The sequence below is a fragment of the Rhamphochromis longiceps genome, linkage group LG16 (assembly GCF_057381845.1).
Source record: "Rhamphochromis longiceps isolate RC_006_pf linkage group LG16, R_longiceps_female_GT1.1, whole genome shotgun sequence".
NCBI lineage: Eukaryota > Metazoa > Chordata > Actinopteri > Cichliformes > Cichlidae > Rhamphochromis > Rhamphochromis longiceps.
Window position 1 is genome coordinate 9,957,630 of NC_140572.1, and position 18,875 is coordinate 9,976,504.

Below are 18,875 nucleotides of genomic sequence, written 5' to 3' on the forward strand. Positions count from 1 at the left end.
GGCAGAAACTGCGGGTCGCCGATACCACACGGAATCTGCTGGGTCCATGACCCCGGTCGTGATCTTCTGTTATGAAAACGGCTGTGTGCAGGCAGGAAAAGGACCCAAAGTGCAGACTCGGGAGACAGACGTGAACTCAAAAAACAGCTTTAACGCTGAACTCAAAGTAACAAACTTTCAAAGCACAAACATTAACGCAGGCAGAAAAACAAAAACCACAGCATGCGTGAGGGTAGATAAGAGTAGATCGCGACACGGACACAGAGAAACACAGGGCTTAAATACACAGAGGGAGCAATCAGGGAAAGGGTAACAGGAGGGAAACACAGCTGGGGAAAATCAGGCCTAACGAGACAAAGAAAGCAAAACCAGACACATTTACATGAGACACGGACTTTCAAAGTAAAACAGGAAACATAACACAGAGACGCAAACCTGACAAGGGGATACAGCTGACAGGGGAGACAGAGCAACTAGAGAACACAGAGACATAAACAATAAGACAGAACTCTAACAAAGAAGCCAAAGACTAGAAATGATAAATAATATAATAAACTCAAAACCCTGGGTCAACGACCCAGGCATCCTAACACAGAGCAAAGGGCGGGGAGACACAGGTAGGAATAATAAAACACAAGAACCAAACCCTAGGAACTAATACAAAATCAGAAGAAACCAGAAAGTAATAACAATAAATTCAAAACGCTGGATCAGCGACCCCGGACCATAACACTGTGCCTGCTCTTAATTACATGAAGAACAAAAACAAAAGTCAGGGGTCAAGAATTGTATTGTTAATAACTGAAAGATAAATAAAACACTGAAGGGAAGTGTAACCACAAGTGCTTCCGAAATAGAAAAACAAAAGGGCCAGAAATATGAAATAGAGCAGGTAGTGTGAGGCCAAAATAAAATATTATAAAAACAGCCTAATAAAGCACAACTATTAAAAATAACATAAAGACAAAGAAAAAAGTATGAATATAAACATAATTATAAATATCGCTTTGTATTATATCTTACTATGTACAGTATATGAAAGAATAGTAATACAATTGCAAGAAAAAAATGTGAATTTACAAAGCACACAGAACAGAAACATAGCATAATGTTCATAAATTCAGGAGGTCATGGAATTTATCCAGAGAATTGCTGATTTATTCCAAATATGTCCACCATATAAATCCACATATTGTGTGCAATCTAACCTGTTAGATATAGAAAGACGTATTTATTAAAATAATATTACTAAAAGTATTGCGACTCCGTTATGAAGAAAAGAATTCTGTAATACTTTGCAGGGTTTCAGCAAACACATAGTTTAATTGAAAGGAACTCTTACTTTTTCAGAATACTAAGACATTTGGACAATTTTATGCTATCCAAATTTGCCATTTCTGCAAGGCCTTCTTGTCCAACATTAGTGTCTGACTTCAACAATGGGCTTCTGCATGAAGGGCAAATAATTCCCATAAACACTTGTGGAAAACCTACAAGAGTTGAAGCTCTAATAGATCCAAATGCTAGGCCAACTAAGAAAGTAAAATGTTAAGAGAACATTTGTACTAACAAGGCCTTCAGGTTATGGCCTCTAGGGTTGCATGGAAATGGTCACATGAGCTAGTAGCTCAGTTGATGTAATGAGATCCACAGAGAAAAAAAAGAAATCATAAGGTCGTTCCACTTACTGTAATAATTCACTTTCTCAGTCCTGAAACAACAGTGGTTCTCATAGTCTGGTATCTTACATTTGTATGAAATGCTGATTTCATCTCATTTGTTCTCCCTGTTGTACAGTCTGACGGTTGCATTTTTAATTCTATCACTGAATGATTGAAGTTAGTCAAATGTAAAATATAACAATCTCAATTGTTGAAGTCGTAAAAGGTTTTCACTGGCTCTGTTTTTGGGTGGGGAGGTGATATTTTGACCTTTTTTATTTAGTTTGCTTTATTTGACATTTAGTTTCATGGAGCAAATGCATGATGAATTTAATGTGACATATATAACTTTTGGTGGGCACGTTGAATTGGAAAAATACAAATTTCTGTATTTTGCTATTATGTTTACTGCTTATATTCTAATACTCTGCAGTAATTCAACCATAGTTTGCCTCATCTGGATTAAGAAAAGCCTCCATGAGCCCATGTATGTTTTCATTGCAGCTTTGTTGCTCAACTCTGTTGTGTTCAGTACAAATATCTACCCCAAACTATTAATGGACTTTTTATCTGAGAGGCAGATTACAACTCACTCACTATGCAGGTTTCAGGGAATTATTTATTACTCTTTAACTGGTTCAGAGTTCTTTCTCTTGGCATCCATGGCATATGACAGGTATGTGTCCATATCTAAACCTTTGCAATATCATACTATTATGAGAAAAACAACTGTCACAGTTTTGTTAGTTTTAGCTTGGCTTCTGCCTGCTTGTCAGCTTGTGCCATCTGCTGTATTCAGCAACAACTCACAAATCTGCAATTTCACTTTGAATGGAATTTTTTGTAATAATGCAATTTCCAAGCTTTATTGTGCAACCCCCAAAACATACTACTTAATGTATGGTGTGTTTATTCTGTTTAACACTGTATTTCTTCCTTTGCTTTTCATAATGTTTACATACACAAAAATATTTATAATATGCTATCGAAGCTGCAGAGAGGTCAGGAAAAAAGCTGCACAGACCTGTTTACCTCACCTGCTCGTTTTGATCAGCTTCACATGTTTATGTTCGTATGATATAATTATAGCTCGACTGGAAATTGATTTATCTCAAAATACACGTTTCATAATGACTTTACAAGTGGTTTTGTATCATCCTCTCTTTAATCCAATTGTATATGGACTGAAAATGAAAGAAATCTCTCAACACCTCAGAAGGTTGTTTTGTCATCGCGTCTTATGTGTCAAAACGGATGTTGGAAGTGCGGTCATTTCCTTTGTGATTCAAGTTCAAAGGCCTGACTTCTCTACAGTCTAGACATTTCCTTGTACAGCAGATAATTTACATGTTAAAAATTATAATTAGCTAATTTTCAAGTTATCGTAGCCATACTAAAAATGTGTATTATAATCTTATTTGACTTTGGTTACTGACTAATGCAAATTTTATAGATTAGTTATTGTATTGTATTGTAATAGTAATATTACTATTTTATTATTACCATAATTAAAAATCATCTAAATCTTAAACAGTATATAAGTAGTTTCTTATATCTATATTACATTCAGATAAAGTTCTCTTATTGTGTGTTTTTAAGTGTATACCATGTACTGTTCAAACAAGATGTTTTATATAACCCTTTTTCCTGTATATGGACATCATATTTCCTTACTCATACTAAGCTGTAATAACCTATGCATTGTGATATTATTCTGTTATCATATGTTACCTTATATATGTAATCGAAGTAGTTGAAGTATGATACTGCTGTAGATCATATTATACCCTTTAATATAGAGTGTGTGATCTGTATGTAGTTTAGTTCTCATTATACTTTTGAGTTAAAAGAACATATTCACTTATTAGTTTATTAGATAAGTGTGCATCACTCTGTATCCTTGATCTGCTGTGAATGTATTACATGCTTAATTGTTGAATCATGAAGAGAAGGTTGTAAGCAGGAGACTCTGTGTCTAAGACAGGGGAGATAGACAGACCACATTCCACACCCCCACCTTACAGAAAGCAGAGAAACAACTGCCGAGGTCATAACTTAGGCGCTGTAACAGAGAAAAATGTGATGTTTTGGCTTTTACGACTAGATGGGGGCCGCTAGGAGCTATAAAAGGCTGTGTAACCCGTCACCATTTTGAGACTTGCTGTGACCCTCTGCAGGCAGGTCTCCCCATCATGATGGTCCTTATGCTCTTAAGTGTTGAATTGTATGGAAATAAATGGTTGTTGATTGAGCATAAATACACCGAGTATTGTCCTTCCTTCAGCCCAAAGATTCAAAGAATTGGGAGATTTCAACAACTTGGTGCCGTGTGACCCGGATCTTTGGTGTGCTGAGGAGGTGCAGATTTGGCCTTTGGTGAGATCGTGGGGCAAGGTGAACAGAAGGCCGGCCTAAAACAGAAAGGTAAGCACAGCCTGTTGTATTATAAATACCAAATGTGCATATTGGGCTTTCCAAATTAATCTGTTCGCTGAGTTACATGTATTTTCACATTAAATTTGTCGGTGTCTGGTTTTTGGCGCAAGATACTAACAACATAAGTTGAGGCTGAATTCCAGTGTGTTAAATAAACTCCTTCTACCGAGATACTAATAACATACTACGTTGGACTAGTTGCAGTAAACTGCTTCTACCGAGATACTAATAACATACTACGTTGGACTAGTTGCAGCCACTTTACCTTCCACATTTAATTTTGTCTAATACTGGCTTCTGTAGCAATAATACATTAGAATTTCTTCTGGAGACGCGGCCATTAGTTCAGTACATTGAAGTCGAGGTTTTGAAGTTTGTTTATGGTGTCGGTTACGTCCTTGCTCATGCCGGCTATGAAATAGAAGTTGATTTAAGGAAAAGCAGATGCTGGCTCACGGTGCGGTTAAACACTGGCAACGTGTGAAAGCGAAACACGTCCGTAGGTTTGGTTTATGATACGGCCATGTTCCGGTGGTGCGGCCGTGAAGTGTAGTAGTGGTGGGTGCTGGTTTCAGTACATTGAATAGAGGTTTGACGGTGGTTTATGGCGTCAGTCGAGTCTTAAGGGCTGCGGTCATAAAACAAAGTAAAATTTTACTTGCCAAGAAGTACATAGAGCAAAACCTGGTTTATGGTGTCGGGTATAACTTCAGGGGACGCAGGCATCACTTTTATGATGCGATTTTGCCCCATTGTGGCGGTCATAAACGCAGAGACAGGGGTATTTGGGCTTTGATTGTGCTTCAGAAGAATTTTAACAGTTGAGCTCAGAGGTTTCTGTGCAAATTTCTGCTGATGAAAAGCGCTCTCTGTGGGTCTCACTGTTTTGAGTGTGTGAGGCGCGCTCTGAGTGTGTTTTTTGTGAGTGTGAACTGTGAACACAGTGACAGTGACGGTTGATGTGTTTGAATAGGAGGACATTAGAGCAAAGACACATTTTAGGATCAAAGGTTGATGCCTAGTGTACCTGTGGAAACTAATTTTGTTCATGGTTTGGCAACCCCCCCTGTCTGTAGACGTGCAGGCAGGTTAAGTGCCGAGGTGGCGACTTGGGAACTGAGGACTCCCGCTTAGCTACGGAATAACACTGGAACTGCAGCGTAATCACGGGTTCACATTTATTCCGGACTAGAACAAGACACATTTTGCGAACAAAGGTTGAGTCTAGATTAGTAAAGAAATAAAAAAGGTTGAATTCCTCGTTTCAGTGGTTGAAATTGTTGTGTGCCTGTCCCCTGACGAGTGTGAAATTAAATAAAGAGGGAATTTGGAGCCACATAGAGATAGACGGGCATAATTGGGTGTAGTACTCTGTGGTGTAATAAAAAAAATAAAAATAAAAAAGAGAGATAGTAAGAGGTGTGTAGTGGAGAATTATGGAGGAGCAGAGAGAGGAATGTGTTGGGAGACTGGCGTGCAGTTTACGCTGTCAAGGTAGGCGTTGAAGGAAATTTCCATCCCGGGTTTCCTCCGTGGCGTGAGCGATAAGCAGAGTTTTGTCCTTTCCTTATAAGACTCCTAATTATTCAAAGTAACACTCAGGTATGCCGTTCAGCGGGTTAGTTACAGCGCCGGGAGTAGCTTGGGAGAACAAGGAAACACAGACTGCTTCAGGTTGCTTTCCCATAATCAACTCAAAGGTTTATTAAGTACACAACAGCTTATATAGAGGAAAAAGGTTCGTGTGTCAGCAGGTTCTCAGTTCAAACCGGTACAGACCAAATAAGGAAACGTCTTCCTGCCTTGTGAGCAAAGAAGTATCCTTTGTGTAGTTTATCTCTTCAGTTACAATTTATGATCATCCCAGCAAAATACACTCCTAGACATAGAATACAGAGTTCTTTCATTAGTGAATTCTGAAACAAACCACCTGGCTTTTTAACAAGCTCTTTTCTAAAAGATAAGGAAGGGAGGATGGGAGTAAGGGAGTGATCTCTGTGGTGTTTTCGACCTTGGGGTACCAGCCTGTAATTCTTACACATTAATTCTTGGGTCACAGAGAAAGAGAAAAACAACTAGTAAATGGGCCTTATTGAGTAACAGTTTTCCTGTATAATATCACAATAAAACAATATCCTGTAAATGCTACCATGGTATCAAAATATCACAACAGTTCCCCCCTTTTATCATGAAATGATAACATAGTATAAAGACAGAATGTAATAACATAATATAAAGACAAATCATAAACGTAAAACAAATCATAAATGTAACTGGTCCTTCGAGCAAGCTTAATATCAAAAATTCTGAGAGCGTATACATGGTATCACACAACAGACAATAATCATCGAAAACATGCTGCAACGGTTACAAAGGCTACAATTAGTTCCTTCCATTTTCCAAACATGTCCTGTAGCCACTTGTCTAGCCACTGACCGTGGCCTGTATTGGCAATTAGTTCTATCTGTAATGCTTCAAGTTTATTCATAGCTTGTGTGAATGAACCGTTAGGGGCGGTATTATTGGGAATGAAAGTACAGCATACATCAACGGTTACTAGACCACAGGTACCGGTCCAATTAACAGGTAAAGCTAATCTAAGGGTATTATTGCACAACCAATAACCGTTAGGGATTGCTCTAGTTAGGCGCGTGACCATGTGTGATTTAACTAACTCCCCCCAGTCAGTGTCATTTAATACACCCTCTGGGGGAACAATAATCGGTTCTCCACTCGAACTTGAACGGTGTGTGTGTTCCTCCAGATATGATACAACTTCAGCCACAGAGACAGCTAGCCATGTCTCATTACAGCGTGCACCTGGGGAGTCAGAGAAGAATGTGTAGTTATCCTTTGTATAATCTATGTGGGTGTCTGGGCCAGTTAACTTTAGTCTGCGCAGACATATCATACTAGTATTAAAATGGAAAGGGATCTGTCCTAAGGGCAGTGAGGGTTTTAACCTATTCTTGGGGCGTTTCATTGGGGCGCAGGTCCCTGCGGTGTCATTAGATAACTTCAATAATTCGCCTAATGGAGTCTCAGGGTTAGTTGGTGTGTGTGTGTGTCTAAGTAGGCAGTCGAGAGGGCTCAGAGTCAACTGTAAAGTGTCTTTAAGGAGAGCATTATCTCCGCCGATTTTCTCTAGTCCCTCAGTGAGGGGGAAACCGGATATGGGGTATCCTACTATAACCTGTTCTGGATTACCTTTTGAACAGACATAACAGTTACTGTTTCCTAAGTCACGAGCGGCTATTCTGGCATTTTCATACCAGGCGTTAACTCCTGCTCTAGGGGGTGCATAAAATGGTTTATTAGTGGCGTCTATGTTGTCATTTACTGATTTTAGGGAGCGTGAGGAGTGCATTAAGTAGGTGTCTTGCAAAATAGAGCATGAGGTATCGTCAGCAAAATACGACCTGCAGAAATGTGAACATGGTTGCAGTTTACAATACAAAATAGCAAAGAAAAATCCTAAAGTTAATGCGATAGATATGATAAATAACCTAAATATATAAGAAAATATATAGGAAAAACACAGTTCTTCAGTCGTCTCCTGGCCTGGTCCCAGGTTCGAGAGACATTGAATAAGCGTCGTGTGATGACAATGGGCATTTCATTTCCTCCATGATCAGGATGAAATGAGTCTGGCTTTATCAGATTAGACATCATGTGGTACTCTCGGCTTTCTGTTCCTGCTGAATGTTCGAATACTTTGTTCTTGTTCACGTGAAGGATCAAAGAGCTCTGAACCTTGGCTCTTTCAGGCGTTGTGTGTTAATCAGTGATTGCGTGTGTGTATGTACATTGGATCCGGGCGCTGGCCCGCCGGAGATGTCGTCTGCTTGATCCGACGCCTGAGATGGTCCGATTGGGCTGGTCTTAACCCTGCTGGCATGAATCCACTGAGGTTGTCCGTCCGTAAGGATGCTGGTTCTCGTCACTGCCAGTACAGCCTGGGGGCTGGAAAACGCGCGGCCTCCCAGAGTGTCCTTGGTTTTAGCGGCTTCACCAACACCGCATCTCCTGGTCTCCACTGGTGGAACTGTGGGGGGGAGAGGCTGAGAGAGACAAACTTTCTGATAGTTATTATTCAGTGTTTCTACCTGATTGTGGACATAGTCGGACAATGCAATATACATCACCTTCTAATAGCGGTGCCCCTCTGGAAGCTGACCATGGTGTTGGAAACGGTCTTATTTCAAATGGAGATAATTTGGTTACTGCAGATGGAGTCATTCTAATCTCACAGAGGACTTGAGGAAGTAATTTGATCCAGGTCATTAAAGTTTTAGCACACTCTTGAATTACTTCTGATGTGAATGAAGGTCCTCTATCACTGTTAATTTTTGGTGAGGTATTCCGAATCTGGGTATTATTTCATTGCTCAACTTTTGATAGACTACTTCTGCAGTTTCTTTTGAGGTTGGATAAGCTTCTACTCATTTACTAAATTGATCCTGGTAGTACTTGATGCTTCCTTGTACTGGCATGTGTGTAAAATCAATTTGTAATGTATGAAATGGGAAATCTGGTTGTGGTAAATGCTGATGTTCTGCTTTTGGTTTTCCTACATTAGTTCGTGCCCATGTTAAACAAGTTGCTAATATGCTTTTTACTGCATGCAATGTTTTCTCAATTACAAATCTTGATTTTACAAATAAATCTTGATTTTACAAATCTTGATCTTGATTTTATTGCCCCTATTACCTCTCTTTGTCCGACATGACTCACCGTGAAAATGTCGGACAAGGACTGGCAGCAGGGAAGATGGGAGGGCAATCAAACCCTCAAGATTTTTATATAGGCCATCCCTGTCGTCTAAGGTACAGTCATTATTCTCCCAATAGGTGTAATCACATGCAGAGGCTTGCTCTTGTATGAATTTTAAATCAACATTTGTGTCTAAATAATCTGGGAGTGTAACAAGTGGCAGCTGTACGGGCACAGATAATACTTCCTGTGGAGGTGGGAGCTGTGATGCAGCTGCAGCCTTGGCTGTCACGTCTGCTAAGGCATTACCTGTTGCTTCGTCTGTGTCAGCTGTACTGTGTCCTTTCGTTTTCACAACTGCAATGGCCGATGGCAGCTGTATAGCCTGCAAAAGTCTTTGCACAAGATCAGAATTAGCAATCGGTTTTCCATCAGCAGATCTAAATCCTCTTTGTCTCCACAATGTGCCAAAGTCATGTACAACGCCAAACGCATAGCGGCTGTCTGTGTAAATCGTCACACGTCTATCCACATGTAACTCACAGGCGCGTATTAAAGCCATGAGTTCTGCTTTTTGTGCTGAGTGAAATGGTAATGAGTGAGCCTCTAGTATTATGTCAGGCAATGTGACCACTGAATAGCCACAAAGAAATGAGTTGTCATTCGGCCTTGAACAGGACCCGTCCACATAAACCGTGGCTGAGTCTGGAATAGGTGTTTGCTCTAAATCTGGACGTGGTGCTGTGGATTCCTGTATACGTGTCATGCAGTCATGATCGTCAAGCCTGTCTGAGCCATCCTGTCGGTCAGAAGAACACAGCATAGGATCAATAAATGTGCTGGCGAATTGGGTGTGCTGCTTGCTTTTATAGTGAGATTTGCATATGTTGTGTAGTTATGTTTGCTAGAATGGTCGTGACCTGGTGATTGGTGTGTAGAATAGTGTCATGTGAGAGTGTGAGCTTCTCGCAGTCCCTTATCATGATAGAGCAAGCTGCTACTGCCCTTAGGCAGGCCGGCATTCCTGAACAACCACGGACAGCACCTTGAATAGAAGGCTACTGGACGGTAGCCACTGCCATGCTCTTGGGCCAGTACACCTGTGCAGGTTCACAACAGTCACACAGAATGTGGTCATGAAAAGAACAGTCTGGTATCCACTGTCTGCAATAGTTCACCATGCCTAAGAAGGACAGCATTTCCTTCTGTGTAGTGGGCCGAGGGACGGAGGTCACAGCTTTGACCCTGTCTGCAGTCATGGAACGTTTTCCGTGAGACAGTGTAAATCCCAAATATTGAACAGAAGTCTGACAGTACTGCATTTTCTTTGCCGATGCTTTGTGGCCAGTCTGTTGGAGGTGCTGGAGAAGCATGTGTGTAGCAGTTTGACATAGTTCCTCACTCGGAGCACAGAGGAGGAGGTCATCCAGTACAGCCCTCCGGAGGAGTGAAGCTGTCCAGGGTAGCACGGACCACCATTGAGAAAGCAGCAGAGCTGTCTACCATGCCTTGGGGCAGATGGGTCCAAGTGTACTGCTTATTTCTATGTGTGAATGCAAATAACGGCTGTGTGTCTTCATGCACAGGCACTGAGAAAAAGGCGGAGCATAAATCCACCACAGTAAAATGTGGATGGAATGTATGTCAATATGCTGCGAACGTCTGGAATGATAGGGAGGCATAATGACTGCATTAATTTGCCTTAAGTCTTGTATGAAACGCCATACGCCAGGTTTGTTAGGCTTTGGCACAGAATTGACAGGAGTATTATATGGAGATACTGTGGGCTTTATTACTCCTGTAGTCAATAAATCTCCTATGATGACGTCTAGAGCTGCGGCTTTTTCGGTAGAAATGGGACATTGCTTGACATATACTGGCTTGTTGCATTTCATGAGCTGTGCGTGATGAGGTGTAAAGCCAATATAAGGTATAAGGTAGATCTATGTGTCGACATGGTTTAGTTATGTCGTAACCTATGTCTGAGTTATGTGACAAAACCACTGTTTGACCTTCACTGGTGTGAGCAGTTATCATGTTGTTGAACAGTGTGAGAGAGACAAAAGTGTGGCTTGTTGTATTTGTACACGTTTTTTTGGCACAGTGTGTGACGTGGAATACCAGAAAAAGGATGTTGAGTTCATTCTCTGCTGAGGCGTCCAGCTGACACAGAGGCTGTTCCTTCTCCATCAGGTCGGTACATAGGGCAGAGAAAACATAAGCTGTTATCAGTGTCAGCAAACATTTCACCCTTTGTGTTAAATGAAATACACAGATTCATTTTTGCCATTAAATCCCTGACTGCATTTAAGTCAATTTTGTCTCTGGACATTGTTAGCAGGAATTTCTTTAGATTTTTAAAGAAATCGGTGATTTTGTCATTATTTACCCACAAAAACTCTGCAGTTGTGGATGCTTTATCATGCTTTGGATCTAATTCACCTATCTCTCTTATGAGTTGTGACTCGGTTACTCCAGGAATGCATTGACACAATATGTACCTGTAATCCGGACCACCCAAATGGTGATATCTGGTACTTCTCTGTAGTGCAGAGACAAAGGCTGTAGGATTTTTAAGAGGATCAGGAAGCTCTTTAATAGTTGCCACTAATTCTGAGATTTTAGGGGGCTGAATACAACACTGATCTCCTATTATCATAAAGGGGTAAGTGTCATTGACGTCACTAGATTTTGGTTCTGTTTGTTTACTACCGCGAGTGTTGGCGTGAGGACCTTTGTCATTCCGGCTTTGTTTTTCCTTTTTTCCTTTTAGATAAGTCTTTATTAAAGTTCGGGTAACAGGTATTTCTTTAGCTACCTCTAAACCTCTAGCTACGATATCGTGGCGTTTCATGTGGGTGTCTATCGTGGACACTGCCTGATGCAAAAGTTTTTCTTCATAGTCGTCTAAATTGTTTTTCATAAGTTCCTCACATTCTTCTTTCAAAAGTTTTTCTCTTTTTTTTATGTTCTGCTAATTCTTCCTTGCGGCGTATATATTGTTTTTCCTGATCTTGTTCAATTAGGTGTCTAAGATCCGTTGCATGTGATTCAGATTTTTCGTCGCTTTCTTTTGAGCTGGTTGGATCAGAATGCTGACATTGTTTGCGTGCAGCTGCTACAGCGACTATTAATTCGGTCTCATCGTAAGGGGGTGGGGCTGTAGGCTGAACGGCTGAACATGCAAGACTAGCTTTTCCTGCGGTAGGTTTATGTTCTTTGCTAGAGCCTGCACTAGTTTTATTTGATGTTAAAGCATCTACACCTGGTTCCGGTCCCTTTTTCCATAGTGGTAACATTTGATGTATCACGTCGCGGCATTCTGTCATATATTTTCTACAGGACTTTTTAAGCAGACTACTTTTCTTATCGCAAATGGTATTCAACATTTCTACTGACCTGGTTTCTGGCGATAATCGTTCGGGATAAGGCTCCGGAAATAAATTAGAATGCATTGAACTTACAGTTCTTAAGTTGTAAACAAAGTCAGTCACGTAAGTACTTCCGCATGTTCTGGTTACGTAATCATGGAAGTCTTCACCGATTCGCGGACGTGAGTTGCACGTGACCGGAAGTGGGAGGCGCACTGAGCCATTATTTGAAACTTTAAATTTTAATTTTTTTTGGTTTTACAGTTGATTTCGATTTTTTCTCGGACCTGTCTGTGGTCTTTGAATTATTCTGACCCATGTTCAGTGATTTCCAGAGGGGTTTACACGCTTTGAAGGATTTATGTTAGTATTTTGCTGTGGCACAGCTGAGGTTACTTTAAATTTATTGCTAGCAATTTTTGTTTGGGTGAGCAACTTCTCACTTAACGAGCAGCTTCTCGCAATACAACAGGCAACTTCCTGTGTCAATACAACAGGCAACTTCCTGTGTCTTTCTGCTTTTAATTTACTTTATTCGGGGACTAAGGAAGTCGTCAGTGTGTCTCTCTGGATCACTAAGTGAAACTTCGTCAGCATATCCCGTTTCTTTTATAGGTTGATCACTGAGAGAGGTATAATACGGTCTTATATAAATATTAAAGACGCATATTTACCTTCGTCAGCAATCCCACTTCTGACACCAAAATTGAAGGAAATTTCCATCCCGGGTTTCCTCCGTGGCGTGAGCGATAAGCAGAGTTTTGTCCTTTCCTTATAAGACTCCTAATTATTCATAGTAACACTCAGGTATGCCGTTCAGCGGGTTAGTTACAGCGCCGGGAGTAGCTTGGGAGAACAAGGAAACACAGACTGCTTCAGGTTGCTTTCCCATAATCAACTCAAAGGTTTATTAAGTACACAACAGCTTATATAGAGGAAAAAGGTTCGTGTGTCAGCAGGTTCTCAGTTCAAACCGGTACAGACCAAATAAGGAAACGTCTTCCTGCCTTGTGAGCAAAGAAGTATCCTTTGTGTAGTTTATCAGTTCAGCTACAATTTATGATCATCCCAGCAAAATACACTCCTAGACATAGAATACAGAGTTCTTTCATTAGTGAATTCTGAAACAAACCACCTGGCTTTTTAACAAGCTCTTTTCTAAAAGATAAGGAAGGGAGGATGGGAGTAAGGAAGTGGTCTCGTCTCTGTGGTATTTTCGACCTTGGGGTACCAGCCTGTGATTCTTACACATTAATTCTTGGGTCACAGAGAAAGAGAAAAACAACTAGTAAATGGGCCTTATTGAGTAACAGTTTTCCTGTATAATATCACAATAAAACAATATCCTGTAAATGCTACCATGGTATCAAAATATCACAACAGGCGTGTTGCCTGCTTATCTGTTTAACAGGGATGAAAATGAAATTAAGTAAATCTCTTAGTGTGTTAATACAGGAAGCTGCGGACCTGGACCAACTGCCCCCACAAGCACAGCGGCCGAAGCAAAATTATAAGTAATGGGAGCCACACCCAGTAAGAATCAGCAGCTGTGAAAAAGACAGCAGCGAGGAGAGAATTAGAGGAGAAATTAAGAGAAGTTTTAACACATAAAATTGGGGCCAACGGACTTGTGGAGGTTGGGAAGGCGTCCGGAGCATCACAACAAAAAGGTGAAACAAAAACACACACAAGCAGAGAAATCTGAGAGAAAGGCTCCTTTTAAGGTAACGCCTAGTTTGAGAAAAAGATAAAAATTAACCTGCCTGCCTACAAATGCACACACACGCAATGAAGAAACAGCTTACACTCATGAACACGTGAAGATTTTCCAGCAAGGCTAAAGCAGCGAAACTTAACATACACCTGTTGTTAAAGGATAAATACATTACTGACAAATAAACTCTCTGGGTTGCAGGACAACAATTTAACTTCAAAGAAAAAGACACTGGTCTGACCAACCAGTGAAGACATGACAAATTTAGGGGTTAAAAGATTCAAATTGTGACATGTTTTCTGCTGATTGATTAATACAAGTGATTACTGAATGAAAGAAAAGTCCATTTTTGGGCTTTTAAACATGATCTTAAGAATTTTAATATGTACCTGTGTTGTCCTGTCAGCTTGGCGGGTCATGAGTTGATTATATGGTGAGAAAAAAACAAAAAAAAGGGGGAGAGAAGGCTGACACAGGGCCTGGTCCCGGTGTTTCTCCCCTCTTGTTGTAATACAGCCAACACAACATCATTTTCCTGTTCGTTTGCTTTTGTTTTTGTCTGTTTTTGTTTTTTGTTTTTCTCTATATATTTAATTACAGGCTGCTTTGCCGGCCCTGAAAGCCGAGGCTGACTGGACTCCTGCTCTCCCCTATACGTGACACTGACCAAATGCTGTAACAGCTGGACCCACAACAACAACCTGAAAATGTCAACAGTGCTGCAGGAATGTGATCTCATGCAGCAGAGACGGAGAGCACTAAACCTAAGGCCCGTTTCACTACACGGGGGAAAATTCCCAGACTGTGTCAGCTGACAGAGCTGTGACGAGACGCCCGCCAAGCCCGAAGGAAAAGTAAGGCTGAGCAAAAGAATGCTGACCTTGATAACTCTGCATTTACACTGTGCAGGACAGTGATGGACCAACACGGATGATCGGGCAGCAAAAAGGGCGTGACCGGGACAGGAGGAGTAACTGAGGTCAGAAGGCACCTCAGAATGGACGAAAAACACAGGAGAAGATGCAGGTTTCACCTGCAGTGAGCATGGACATTGGAGAAAGGACTGCCCCAATTGGGGTCAGAACCAGGACGGACTGAACTTTGAGCAGCAGCAGCAGCAATGGTCGCAAACAAACTGAAAAGGAGGAGGGCAGGACCCCAGGGCATGCTTCAGGCCGTGGTTTACCCAGAACACCAGAACAGGAAAGTGATGAACACACACACACACACACACACACACACACACACACACACACACACACACGTCTACAAACACACAGATTCAGAATGAAGTGAAATACACACATGAACACGTGCACTCGTTGAGTGAGTGAGAAATGATACACACACACACACACTGGAATGCTGATCCACTGAGAAGTGATCCACACACACACACACGCTGATGCAATGAAGAATGCTTTGCTTATGCTGATATGCAAAATGCGGCACACAAACATCCCAATGCATAATTTTTATGAGGAGCCATTGATTACCATTGATTACGTAGAATGTGTTATATGTCACCCAGAGGGCATTTATGTAGATTTTAGGAATAAGCTCTAAAACGGTTTGGTTATGAAAACAATGTCTGTGCGTGATGTCTGTTTATGGCTCAAGGCCTTGACTGAATTCTTTGCTGTGCTTCACACAGCCCTGATGAGGAACAGTGGCACAGAGTGAAAAATGATGAATTAATAGTGTAAGTTTAGGTTGGAGTACGGCATTTTCTGTGATTGAGATTTAATTCAAGGAGGAACAAAAGGGGTTACGGCACCTGAGTTTCTCATTCCCACACAATATTGTCCTGGCAGGAAGCAAAACGTTCCTGTGAATTTCTGGTTGATTTTTTGGTTTTGCTTAGCGCTAGCTTGATGTTATCAGTGAGCTTTGGCTTGTGTTTTTTCTCGTAAGCGAGAGAGGGATAGTTTTATGCTTGGACATGTTTGCAACGGGCCCTAGTTTGTGTTATTTTAGTAGTATTTTGTTGGTTATGTCTGTTTTCGTTTTTGTTACAGTGCACTGAGATAAGAAAATCTGAGAGGTGTGATCCACCGGTGGTGATATGTTGATATTTTGTGAGTCCATGATTTAACAATCAGCTCTTTAAACCAGGCCTGAAAGATTGAAATTTAAAGCGCTATGAAATATTCTTACAAAAACAGTTGCAAAGTGTGTCTCTCCATGATTGTAATTGGCTTGGGAGAAATTCACTTATATGGGACACTGATCATATGAGAAGTCCTGAGTCTAGAAGGATTGCAGCGAGTCAATCCAGAACAAAAGAACAAAGAATTGTTTCCTTTTAAAATGATGACGTCATCTTGCTGGTGATGGAGGCTCGAATAGGTTGCGCGGGAGACTCCATTATCAGCAACATCTGGTATGAATGTGTGTGGAGGTATGCATGTGACTGGACTGTGATGGACTGAAGACTAAAAGTTTTGACTGACTTGATACTGAGACAATGACTGCACCCACTTTCGGATAAGTAAATGCCAATAAACAATTCACCCAGCCGGCAAGAGAAGGGTGGATGCTTCGCTTTGTTTTGTTTTGTTTTTGCAGGAGCAGGAGGATAAGAGAGACTGGAGGAGGAGACTGTAGCTTCACATAAGTATGAACTGCAGACTTAACACTTTGGTTGCTGAGTCTGAGTTACTGATGTTTGCATTAAGAAAACTGTGCTATATTAGCTGTGTTTTGATTAAGGTATCATGTTATATTATTGGGAATGCCAAATGCTACAGTGGAGAAAACTATTGATATCACTCATGACTGGAATATGTTACTATTAACCATAGCAGGCCACTGTAAAAAAGTCAATTAAATTTTATAGAGGAAAATCGTCAAAACTTTAACAATATCTATGAATGACTTGCCGCATTCAGAATAGAGATATGCAATAATAAACATTGGTCCACGTGATATAGGTTCTGGCTTGAAATAGTAAGTTATTAAATGTAGAATATAATCGACAGGGACATTTGATAGGATGTGGTACTGAAAAAGAACAAGAGCAAAGTAAAGAAAGAAAAATATTGTGTTTAGTTTGGATAAAATCAAATTAAAATGTACCATTACACTCAGAGGATCAATATGAAATAAAACATATGCAAATTTGTATGAAGTACATTACTGATAACTGTTCTGTCCTGAGTTTTTGTTTCTATAGCACCCACTTGACCACACCAACAGTTTCTCGCCACCAACAGGGGGTATTTGCAAAGAATAGGGAGGAATATCATCAAAACTGGGAAAGGTAAGCCCCGAAGGGGGTGATGACACCATAACTTTCACTTATGGTCAAATTCTTAAAATTTGACCCCAAACTTGAAAATTGTTCAAACATTTAGAGACAGAGTGGATAAACATAATGTCGCAAACCACATAAGGATGGAGCATTTGAATCAATAAGATGGTGAAATAACACGCAGTAAAATGTGGATCATGTTGATTATGTTTATTCCAGTGTGCAGAGGAGTCAATTCCCTTCACAAAGTTTATAAATTCACTTGAACCAAAATTAGGAGCACCCGGTGCTGCAAGAGTTAATAGTCACAATACCCAAGGATAAGCACAAGAGCATGACTGATATGATGGGACTGGGATTTTGCTACACTTAATTATTGCAGACACAACTAAAACTATAACTGAAACTAATCAAAACTAAACTAAACTAGCAAACAATTGGTAAAAACTGATTAAAACTGATATAAAATTGAAAATCTGAAGTCGAAGCTAAATAAAAATAAAAACTAATGAAAATTGCAAAACTATTACAACCCTGGTCCAGACTAAGATGGCGTTGGACATCTTCAGGGCAGAAAAGGGTTGGTGTGACCAAGGTGTGGTTTGGCTTGTTGTATGTACATTTCAAAATATGATGAGATATGATGTCACTAACCTTCTCTTTTAAGTGTCTAGCTCCGACGAATTGACCCATGGGAGTGTGTCAAAAAGGGGGAAGTTGAGTCCGAACATCAAACAATGGTTTTATGAACATCTGATGACTTTATTTATGTGTTTAATAATATAGGTATGGCAAAACTTAAGCATATAATGTGTTAGACTTAGAAATGGTTCATTAATTTTTGATTTCTTTTACACACACATAGATTATGATTAGAATAAGTCCCTGGTCAAAGAGTCCTGAACATAATATTTTAAACCAAATTTGAATCATTAGAAGAACAATGGATAACAATATTAGATTATCAAGGCTAGGGAGAGAGGTGTTTTGGTTTTCTGTCTCTTGCAGAGAAAGGAACAGACACCAGACGGGGACACGGAGATGTGAAGACCCTTCACAGCAGAGGCAGATGTAGGGACTGCCGAGACAGCAACTGAGGTCAAGTGTCATGGCGTTTGGGCTCCTGGAGAACATGGATCCCACAAACACAGCAATAACCATGAAGGGGTTGGCGAAAACCAGGAACATCAGACCAACGAGGTTCAAGAGGCTCTTGGCAAAAAGGGGGACACGGAGGTGACCCCAAAACACACAGATCCTTGTTTGAAATCGGGGCAGAATAATCCCCAGAACTGTGCAATGACTAAAGGGTGGTCTAACCCCGGAGGTCGAAGAAAGAAGCTGAGAATCACCCAACTGGAAGACACTGGTAGCTGCAGCAATAAAAATAAAGGTTAAAAGCTCCTTAGACAGAGGTTCTAGTCTAAGTACGTTTGAAAGGTATAAGGTGGCATTAAAAAGGGGGTGGAAAACTGGAGCACCAAAATAAAGCTGTGGGAGAATTGGGGAGTGATGGGAGTGTCATCTGTAACTGCTGTTATGGTCGTAAGTCTAACTTTGCTTGCATCTGAACTGCGTGAACACAGAGGTCATCCCACATATGGTCCACCCGTTAAAGGGGGACAGAGGGCCTCAGGACCAAGAAGAACTGGACCTTGCAAGGCTGGAGTGTATGTTGTAAGTGATCTCTTTGAAGAAAAGAGATCAAAGGGGGAATTGTGATATTA

At 40.7% G+C, this 18,875-nt stretch overlaps 1 protein-coding gene across 1 annotated transcript; it reads left to right on the forward strand.

Annotated features, from left to right (window-relative positions):
- The first annotated feature begins 1,969 nt into the window (after positions 1-1,969).
- Positions 1,970-2,980, forward strand: LOC146650628 (olfactory receptor 13C2-like). Its single transcript, XM_085383584.1, has one exon. The coding sequence runs from the start codon at positions 1,970-1,972 to the stop codon at positions 2,978-2,980; it is 1,011 nt and encodes a 336-aa protein (XP_085239710.1).
- The last annotated feature ends 15,895 nt before the right edge of the window (positions 2,981-18,875 follow it).